This window comes from Eptesicus fuscus, chromosome 12 (assembly GCF_027574615.1).
Source record: "Eptesicus fuscus isolate TK198812 chromosome 12, DD_ASM_mEF_20220401, whole genome shotgun sequence".
NCBI lineage: Eukaryota > Metazoa > Chordata > Mammalia > Chiroptera > Vespertilionidae > Eptesicus > Eptesicus fuscus.
This window is the reverse complement of record NC_072484.1, coordinates 59,880,740-59,891,583: the sequence shown is the minus strand read 5'-3', so window position 1 is coordinate 59,891,583 and position 10,844 is coordinate 59,880,740. Positions and strand designations below refer to the sequence as shown.

The following is a 10,844-nucleotide window of genomic DNA, read 5'->3' as shown; positions in this document are numbered from 1 at the left end:
AGATAGATAGATAGATAACTTAGTTCTTTGTTTATCTTTGAAAGTCAACTAAAATGAAATTATATTTTTATGGTACCGCAAGGGGATATTAAAACACTCATACTGAACTTGACACATCTCCTCGATGCTTTTTGCTTTTCTTGAGTAATCACAATAATTATAAGCTCAGGTATCTATTTACTGAGGCATTTGATAAGGGGAAGACAAAGCAAAATATATATATATATATATATATATATATATATATATATATATATATGCAGTCTGAATTTCAAATCTGAAAGAAGCTTAAAGAGAGTTCACTTTATAGTGAGTTCAATTTATTGAAAACTGAGGCCCAGAGAAACCAAGTCATCTGTGTAAACTGGTTCACTTTTTCATTTATTCAATGTATTCATTCATTGAATATATTATTATTGAATATCTTCCCTATGCTGGATGCAAAGGTAAAAGTCAGCAGAGTTCAAAGTCTCAGAAAGAGCTAGTCAGGAAAAGCAGCAGCACCAAGCAGCCGCCGAGTCTGGAATACATCCAGTGTTTACCATTTTCCAGTGGGCACATACCAGGTGGGAGCTTTTCCCACCATCCCATAGGGCTCTTATCTCATGCATGCATATGGTGATGGGCATGATGTTCCAGAGACAGAAGATAATAGACTTCCCCAAGGCATGTCCCGGCACCCTGACTTCTAGGAAACTCAACTCACTCAAGAGCAAAGAATGTGGGTGATTATGTGGTGTTCCATTGGCAGCTTTAGTTCATGCCATCACAGCCAATAGTCTTCTAGCTTTCATAATGTATGTTTCTCACAAGGGTATCAGGAAAGACTTAGACACTTTTCAAATGGACTCCAGTTCATCTTTTATTTTCTGTCTTGTGCTGAAATAAGGAATAAGTCTAGATGCAATAGAAAATAAGCTCTCTCCTTGCAAGTAGATTCCTATGACACTAATAAAAAAATCTGCATAGCAAGCTTCATGCTAATAGCTTTCAGTTATGTGATCCTAATGATGCCCCGCTCCTACAGATGATAGGAGCCCTCTTTGCTTCCATTTTATTACTATGCTGTCCTTTTCTTTTTAAATTAGTAATGCTTTGGATTCAACATGTAACTTGACAGGTAACATAAAAGGAACACTTGTAAGAAGTTCTTTTCTCAACAAGGTCAAGATTGTTCCCATTACTGTTACAATAGCTTTACTCTTTCTCTATATTTTATTGGTTTCTTAAAATATCTGATGAAGTTGTATTTTGCTGTTCTTGGATGAATTATAACTAGTACTAGTACTTAGTTGCACCATCAAGGGTACTGTTACCTAGATACACATTTAATCTAGGCTGGATATTTTGTGTTTCTCAAATATATGTTACACAGAACTGAAAATCATTCTTTGATGGAGTAAGAAGATAGAGCACATGTGGATACTGAAGTAGATATAGATGGAATAATTGAGTATTTAGTAACTTCATATTGGCTTAATCTAACAGCTCAGATTTTCTCCTGAACTCATCTTCTGTTTTTCACCATTTGTAATGGAATCTCAGTGACCCCATTCAGACTCCCCTTAAGTCTCTGTATATTACAGAAATGAATCAACCCAGTCCATGTTGATATCTCCACATGTTTTCCAGTGACCAAGCCCACAGTTCTTTAATCTTCCTCGTTTTTAATGTACAGCTATCAAATGTATATTTGGTAGGTGCTTTGAAGCATATGAATTTTAAAATGCAATAATCCATTACCAAAAGAAAAGGATTTTGTTTAATGTATCCCTGAAAATAGTGACAGCATTCCCTCTTTATCTCTTTTCAGCACAAACATGACATCATTGTGAAGTACAGGTGCAGAGTCCTGAAGCAACTCTGTCTTTGGTTGTTACAGAAAGGCAGTCTATTAACTGAAGCCTGAGAATGGAGTACATTTCTTCTATTAACCGTTTATTAAGTCGACAAGCTAAGTAATGACTACATTTTTCTTTCTAATGTGCATCAGTTTTATGCATTTAGCAGTATTATTCCTGGAACAGATGTGTCTTTTCAAAGTCGTCTTTCTTTCCTATGAACATAGGATTTCTTCTTAATTGTATGCTTGTAAGCTGCTACTGTGTTAAATAGTGTTTCTGAACACACCACTGAGATTGCTCCGTCCCGAGAGCCAAGTGACATGAAAACCACAGTATCATCAAGATTGTGAGCAGCCAGCTCCCGCATCAAGCTCCCAATTAGCTGGTATTCTTTGGCTAAATATATTCCGCAGCCAATGCAGTCATCTCCAGTGCTTTGGTTTCAGAAGCCTTAGAAATACCTGGGAGTTATTTGAATGTGGCAGGATTTGAACTACAACAAGATACGCAAGAAGCACTTCACAGTCAATCAGCAAACTACAGAGTTTGACAGCGAAACACTGAAGGCAGTATCAAACTCCACCCAATTTACTGTTTTGAATAACTAAGCAGATTATACTCAGCACTTCCCTTTATCAATAAAAAGGAGCATTCCCAAAGAATCAATATCTAAAGAACATTAGGCAACTACTATTACTTTTATGATTCCCTCAATGCTAAGTGTTAACAAAGAAAACCTTGCTGCTATACTTTTGAAAAGCACCAATGGAAGCCTGACACTAAGTTAATAACACTTTTTTTTTTTTCACATAAAAAGTATAATGAGCTCTTGGGTCACTTTCAGTATATGGTTAGGTTCTTCTTCTGGAGTAAAGTTACTGTGGGGTCAAGTGACTGGAAAAGCAAGGAGAGGAAATTAAATGATTGCTCAGCAGGAGAAATGCGTGCTGCTGTCCCGGCCAGCCTCTCCGCCCACAGCAAGACCATGGAAATTCGGCGGGAGCCCAAGTGGTTCTTCAGCAGCGGCCACGAACAGGCGTGATCTGGCACCCACCGGTGTCTGTCTGACAGCTGCCTGTGCTTCAGCCAGCGCTCAGTAAGTGATCCGCCGGGTTCTGCACTGCAATTTCCCACTGAGTCATGAGGTCAAGTAAAAACTCCACTGATGTCTTTAATGTCTTTAAATAGTCTTGGCTCTGGCAAGCTAATGTGGCTGAAGATACGGGAGTGTGGCCGTGTGTGCCTGGCAGGGAGAGGCAGGTCTCCGGTTGCTGCTGGAGGGGGAATTTAAGAGGGGACTTCAGCTGCCACCCAGTGACATGGTAAGCTCTGTTTGCAATGGTTTGACAGACAGCTCATGCGCAAATGTGCTAATGACCCATAGTATCTGATGATAACTACGGGAATTGACTTTCGTCTTTTATGAGTGGGAAATTGACTTGGAAGTCTGTTTGGAAAATCACCTGTCCTATTAATAAATGACATGGACCCTCTTTGAGCAGCTCTTAGAAGATGGCAGCTCCATATTAAACCTGCCTATGCTCAGACCCAGGGCCCCAGCCCTTTGTTGCTCTTTCCTACAGGGAATAAAGGGAGGAGAGAGAGGAATTAGGGTGCAATGGCTGCAGGGGATAAGGGTTTGACTGATTTCTCCCAATCCTGTTTTTTGTGTGTTTTTTTAGTTACTGTTCTTTGTTTATTGAGATCTTGGGGCTTGGTCTAGTCTGCACCATCCAGTGTGTTACCCTCACTCCAGCCCATCACTTACATTTCTCTTGAGAGGGATCACGGCTTGCTGCACACCACAGGAACCCACGTGGGTTTCTGTCCCTTTCACCACATTGTGGGCTCCTCGGTAGAAGGAGCAGGGCTTTACTCCTCTCGGGTTCCCAGCCCAGGGGAGTGAAAAGAAGGTGCTAAGAAATATAAGTTTAACTGAATTAAGCCAAGGGTATTAAGAAGTTAGACAAGTCTTGGCAGCAAACCCAAATTCTGTCTCAAAATTGTTAGCCATATTCTACAGTCAAAAGTGCCAAGACGCTTGAACAGTGGGCTCGCCATTGATCTGCAGGTGCTGTACTTTCATCACTGCCACCTCTTCATTCTAATCCTTTAACTCTCAATACATAGTAAATGTTTTAGGGGCTCTCGGCTACTGTGACAACAGTAAGACCCAATGACCCTTGTGGCAGGAACTCTAAAATTGCTCGTCTCCTGCTATCACATTTAACTAACTGCTGTGTATTTTTATAATTAAAAACAAATTTAATATTTTACAGCCTTTTGTTCAAAGAGCTTTTAAAAATGTCACTAAAGTCATTTTTAAATGTCCGTAAGTGAAAGCCAAGTTGCAAATATCGCCCTCCCCTGAATGTCAGAAAGGCAATTACATTTTTTTGTGTGACTTGTCTATGCCTTACCTCCTTTTTCCTGCCTTCAGACCATTTCTTTTTCTCAATTATTATCTCATCTCTGAGAGGGCAGATCCAGTAAGGAAGGAGAAGGGAAGTTAGAAAGAATGACAAGCATTGGCTGGCATCTTTAGAAAAGCTCAGGGACATGACTATGGTCAAGAGGATTGGGAAAGAAGGTTGAAACTGCACATTAAAATCGGGTTGTTTTTATTATCTAAAAGCCATCATGAGCCAGTCACTCAGCACCACACGTAAACATGAGCAGCTTGATTGTTACTCTACAGTCATTTTAGAGACAGGTTTCCTCCAATTATCCCCCCCACCCCCGCCCCCACCCCCGAACTCGAGGGGAAAGCTCCGTCTAACGTGGTCATCGCCAGAAGGGCAGGGCTCCAGCTTGCCCTTTGGTCCCAAGTAAGGCTTGGTCCAGGCTGGTGCAGGAGCGTGTCTTGCTGTTGCCGCCTGGCCTCAGGTTGCCAATTCCAGGGTTGACACCAGATGTTGCCAATGCCTCACGCCATACTTGGCACATACTTAGTAAATATTTAACTTTTGAATTCCATTGAATCAGACCTGCTGACCATTGTTCCCAGGGTCGAATCCCATTGCTCCTCAGGAAAATTCGAGCGATTATTTCTCTTTGGGGAAAACCAAAATCCTGTTTCAATTTATGTTTAGAATGAGATGACCATATTATGGGGGTTATTAGGAACATACAGAGTTCAAAGCCAACCCCTGCCTAGAATGCCATTCAACTACAATTTAGCAAATATTAACACACGCCTTGACCAACCGAACAGTAAGAGGAGAAAGCTCAGACCAGAGAAGTACCCAGTGGGCAGAGTCCGGGTGAGCTGGCTGCTGTTCCTGCCTGCGCGGCCACTCAGTTGTGCTTTTTGTCCTTCAGGTAGCTGACCAGCATCTCCAGGCCCCCCTCCACCAGCTCCGGCAGAGGCTTGGACAACGGGTTATGGGAAATGTGGAGCCCTTTGTCCATGGGGTTCCAAGCGATCCTCGCCAGTCTACACAGCAGGTAGAGTTCCTCCGGGAGGGTCTGGATGTCATTGTTGTTCAAGTTCAGCACCTCCAGGCTGGCGAGGAGGCAGAGCGAGCGCGGGAAGGAGTGGATGCTGTTGTTCTCCGCAATGAAGATCTGAAGGCTGCCCAGGCACTGGATGCTCTCGGCGATGTTCTCCAGGCGATTGGAGCCCACGTGCAGGAAATCCAGCTCCTTGAGGGCGAACACGCAGACGGGGATGTGAGCAAAGCAGTTGTTGCTGAGGTTCAGCTTCCTCAGCCGGGAGAGGTCGGCGAAGCTGGCGGGCAGCTGGGAGAGGCGGTTGTGGGACAGGCTCAGGACCTCCAGGCTCCGGCAGGCGCTCAGCTCGGCCGGCAGCTCGCCCAGGCGGTTCATGTTGAGGAACAGCACCCGCAGGCCCTGCAGGAGGCTGAGCTCCGGGGGCAGGCTCTTCAGGTGGTTCCCGCACAGGTTCAGCACCACCAGCCTGCTCAGCCTGCCCACCTCGGGGGGCAGAACCCGCAGCTGGTTGTGAGACAGGTTGAGCTTCTGGACCTCGGACAAGCCCCACAGGAAGTCGGGGATGTCCGTCATCCCCTTGGTGACCAGGCTGAAGCTGATGTGGCGCATGCCCCGCTTCAGCAGGGACCGGGGGTCCCTTCCCGAGAGCAGGGCATCATCCCACGCGGACAGTTTCTGCCTCCTCCGCAGGCACCCCATCCTCCTGGGGCCCTTGTCCTTGGAACCGGCACTGGACTGCCTGGCCCCCATTTGTTGTTCTCTCCACCCTCTCCCCCCCCCCCCGGTGCCCAAAGGTTGGGGTGAGTCCTACCCCAGCTGCTGAAAGCCTGGCTGGCGCGGCGGGGAGCGCAGGCGGAGGTGAGGAAAGGCCGGCGGGCAGTCAAGGGCGGAGGGAGCTCCGGAGGGTCTGGGTCAGATGTCCGAGACGCCCCGCCGTGGCCCCGGGACAGGCGGTGAGGTTAGATGGTGTCTCTCTGAGCGGCGGGCTGTAATGATATACTCGTCCCTGCGGCTGCTGCGGAACTGAACCCTTCGCTCCCTCTGTTTGTTGCAAGGCAGCTGTCACTGTCATTCTGCCCGGGGTGAGCCAGGCTGGTGTGTGCAAACAGGTCACAGGGAGGCTTTATGTAACTCTCCCCTCTCAGCGTAGCTTGGGTACCACAGCTGAGCGGGGTGATCGACAAGCCCATCTCCCCAAAAAGAAGCAAAGAGGAAAAATAAAGCAGGCCACGCAAGCCCGGGCTCCATGGTGGCCGGACTCATCAGGGCTCCAGAGCGAAACTGGACTAAATCCTGGTGACAGAGTTTGTTTCCAAAGCTAAGGATCCTCAGATGATATACTCACTCATTTCAACTTTGGTGAGTTGTGTAGCTGTGGAAAAGTAACGAAGGGGCCCGGACACCTGGACTCCTCCAGGCCAGAGGTCTTACAGGATGCTTGTCGGTGAGGAGAGAAGAAAGGGGGTCCAGACCCCCACCCCATTTCAACCAGAGAGCTCTGGGGACCTCTGTTTTACAGGGGCTTCTGCGTTTTGTGGGGTGCACTTTAAATGTCTGAACAGCCTCTTAAGTGGCTGCCTTAGTAAGGTAAGCATGGGGTGCCCACTGTTTTGGGAAAAATACAAGAACAAAACTATAGAGAGACTTCCCTGGGTTTATACCTCTTTCTCTTTCCCTCCCCTTCTCTCCCTCTCCACCTACCCCCCTTCTTGAATTTAAAAAAATAAAAAGTTAACTTATACCCTAAGTAAAGGGAGACAATAGTTGGTGCTATATGCTGAATTGTGTCTCCTCCAAATTTCAAATGTTGAAGTCCTAACTCCCAGGACCTCAGAATTTAGAGATTGAGCCCCGTGAGAACACAGGGAGAAACCTGCCACCTGCAGGCCAAGGAGAGAAGTCTCAGAAGCAACCTGTCCTGTGGACACCTTGGTCTTGGGCATGTACCCTGCAGATTTATGTTCTTTAAGCCATCCCCGTCTGCGGTGCTTTGTCCTAGCAGCTGATGCAGCTGGGGAGGAGGCAGATATGAGGCGTAAGTAAGTAAATAAATAAGTAAATAAATAAATAAAATAGGCCATGATTAAAGGGAGAAGTGATATCCGGTGGATGACCCAGGTTCTGAGAAAAGGGCTTGCAGTCTGTAGCGAGGGCTGGGTTGGCCGGAAAGCATGTGGCTTTTGCAGGCAGCAGCCCATGTGCACAGCCCCCAGCACAGCAGGTGTGTGTCCTGGAGAGCGATGCTGGTCCTATGACCTTGGTCTCAGAGTCCAATCACCAGGCCAGAAGCCGGAGCTGGGCCCTGACTGGGTGCTGCCTGGGGCATCTGCAGGCCCATCCACTGAGTGTCTGGGCAGGAGCAGCTACACGAGGTATAAAGCAATGCAAAGCCATTTCTCGTTCCACTTGACATTTGAAAGAGATCTGACCCCTTTCCACCGAGTAAACCCCTGGACAAAGGCGGAGAGTGGATTTTTTAAATGGATACTTAAATGTTCTATTAATTGGGGGAGGGAGGTAAGAAGCTAAATTTGTTCCCTAAGTTTTTGGAGCAAACCATGCCTTATAGATGCGTATGACAGTAGGGTTCTGCTGTTTTATAAAAAGTTAGCTAGGCTTCTTCTTTCCCTCGTGAGCAGGAGAAATTATGCTAGAATTCCTGAAATGTGGGAAATAACAGGAGCTGGGATGGTTTGAACAAGAATCAACAGCTTTCTTCTTTGTGGCAATTGTTTCTTTTTCTCTTAACACATCTCTCCAATAATAACTTTTGAGCATTTATCAATAGTCAACATTTATTGAATGTTTACTATGTGAAAGGCATTGCACTAGGTACTTTACAATGCAGGATAGAAGTATTAAAATTATCTTTATTTTACAGATAAGGAAACAAAGATAGGACTAGGTTAAGTAACTTATGCAAGATTAATTCACTTGCCCAAGTTCAAGTATCTATCTAGTCAATGTCAGTCAGACACAGAATTCAAACCCAGTTAGTCCAGTTCCACCACCTGCTGGAACTATAAGAAGACTCTGGGGTTATCCCTGTAGATAGATGGATTAACTATGGCTAGATTGTGTGTTTTCTTTTCAAGTTGCCGAAAGCTAGGTCTGGAGAGAACATAGTTAAAGAAATGACTACATTAACTACATACATAGAAATAACTACAGAATTAGGCATTCTGTACCCCATCACAACAGGGAAAGCAAAAGTTAAAATATCATTCCAGAAGACTTTGACATAATGGATTTAATCCCCTCCAAAAATAGTTCAGTTCTTCTCTAGCGAGGTTCTCATATATCAAAAGGATGAGCTGTGTGAATAGCTGACTTTATTTCTTCTAATTTTTTGAAGTTTAGATACTGCCCGCTTAGTTAGCCATGGGTTTGCAGTCAGAGCATGGGTCACCTAGAGCGCGGTCATGGTCTTAGTCCCTGTCCTCATCTATGAGACAGGCCTTTCAGGCGGATGATTTCCCAGGGCCACTTCTCACTCCGCGAGTTGAATTCTCACTACACATGAGACCACTGCAGGGAAGTGTAAGTCACATAACTTCTTTTCTGGTCAAAGCATGCAAATTCAAGGAAGCTTCTATTTCGCTTACTTTGATATTGGTCCCTGGGAATAAACAGTAACAGTACTTGTGGGGTGGGGTGGGGAGGTAATGGTAAGATATGTACACATATAATACCTCAATAAAAAAAATGTAAAAAAAAACAGTAACAGTACTGTCTTCTTCCCTTCCTCCCTCCCTTCTTTTCTTCTCCCCTTCCTTTTTAATACTTTTAATTATTTAAAAAAAAAGTAATAGGTAATGCTGTTGGCTTTATGATTCACTATGGAGACCACACATCTGACTCTTTCCAAAAGAGATTTTTCAAGACTCTCTGAGAGGCTTACAGTTTGGAGTAAGTCTCAGGAGGAGGCATTGTTGGACAAAGTTTTGAAATTCCAGGGCATGGTAAGTAATGTGGCTGTCTTTAAAACCTAAAGAAGTTATATAATAATTGAAATGCATTTAGCATGCTCCATGTATTTACTACATTTTTGTGTATTCCAATTGATAATTACTCCAATGTATAAAAATCAACATTTATTATTTTTTAATTGTAGGAAGCGGTTATAGGGTTAAGCCTCGGACTGACCTGCTGGCAAAGTCACAAACAAGTCCCAAGCTTGGAAGGGCACAGTCCTCTAAGCATAATTAAGCTTGATCCTGTAACTGATCCCTAGATCTTTCCTGGGTAGCTGGTGGGCTGTGGGAGGGGCAGCAAGTGCTGCCAAAACAAGTGAAACTTACAAGAACATTGTCAATTGCCTTGTTTGTCCCTGATTATAAATAAAGCCTCAGCTTTGCAGTCTGGATTGGTTCTGTGGCCTCAGCCAGGCACAGAAAGATCCACCCAGGCTCCCAGCTTCATGAATCTTTTTCTGCGTCTTGTTTTCTTTATTTCTATTATTTCTCAATCCCTGGCCGCCTCCGTTTAGAACCGGTTCGTTCATCTCTCTTGCCATGTGGGACACGGAAAAGGGAGATCCCCGCCATGTTTGGCCTCCGCCGCATCAGGCCCCCGCATTAATCCTACTTCAAATAAAACTGAAATGATGAGAGTATAAAATAGTAGGTTATAAAAACATCCAAAGCTACTCCTGAATTCACACTAATGGAATATCTATTAAAAACAACTTCTTTTATTCTCATGATGGTTTTTCAGCTTAACAGACATGTCATGCCTGTTAATTCTGGAAAAAAGAAATGTGTGTGTTTAAATAATTTATGAAACTAACAATTTTACTAATTTAAAAATTTTAATATAAAAGTATGAAGAGATAATCCAGTTAACATTTGCATATGTAAATCTATATCTTTTTCCTATGCATACCTTCTTCGATGTATTTTTTCTTATACACAATTTTTTTTTTTTTCATCGTTGCACCAAGCACAGCCTGATGTTGGGTTTCACAGACATCTGCAGAGAGGCTCCGTTAAACCACCATGTCCTCAGGACAGCCATGGTTAAGCATCTGTAAAATGCATGCAGTGACGAAACCCAAAGTATATAACAAAATCCCCTAAACCATGGTTAGTGATGCCATATGATCCACAGTACAGTGATGGTACATGGTGATACCCCAGTAAATGATAGCTTTTACATAAATGGTAGGTATTATACACAAATACCCAACACATACACATGCCCCTGGATGCATTTACTGAATATTCTCCATGCCTTTGATTTTACTTTGTCCTTGTTCATGAACTTGACACTCTCTTCAGGGCCAATCAATACTGTAACTGTGAAGTATCTCTTATCTATCTTTCACTCACCTTAAATTTACAGAGTATTTACTTAGTGTCAAGAGCTGTTTTAGACACTGTTGTATGGTCTCTCTGATTTTCATAAGACTCGAGAGGTCAATATTGTTAACCTCATTTAAATATGGTGAAGCCAACCTTCAGTGGGGTTAATTGATGCTCCAATTACAAACCTCATTAGTATCAGCATTATTATCAACACCTAGTCTTCTGCTCTAGCTCCTGTTCT

The 10,844-nt window shown here is 44.0% G+C and overlaps 1 protein-coding gene across 1 annotated transcript; it reads right to left on the bottom strand.

The window, feature by feature from the left end:
* Window positions 1-4,611: 4,611 nt before the first annotated feature.
* Window positions 4,612-6,047, bottom strand: LRRC30 (leucine rich repeat containing 30). The gene has a single exon (XM_008159889.3). It carries the CDS (start codon window positions 6,045-6,047, stop codon window positions 5,142-5,144), a length of 906 nt encoding a protein of 301 aa, XP_008158111.2. The 3' UTR covers window positions 4,612-5,141.
* Between the last annotated feature and the right edge of the window lie 4,797 nt (window positions 6,048-10,844).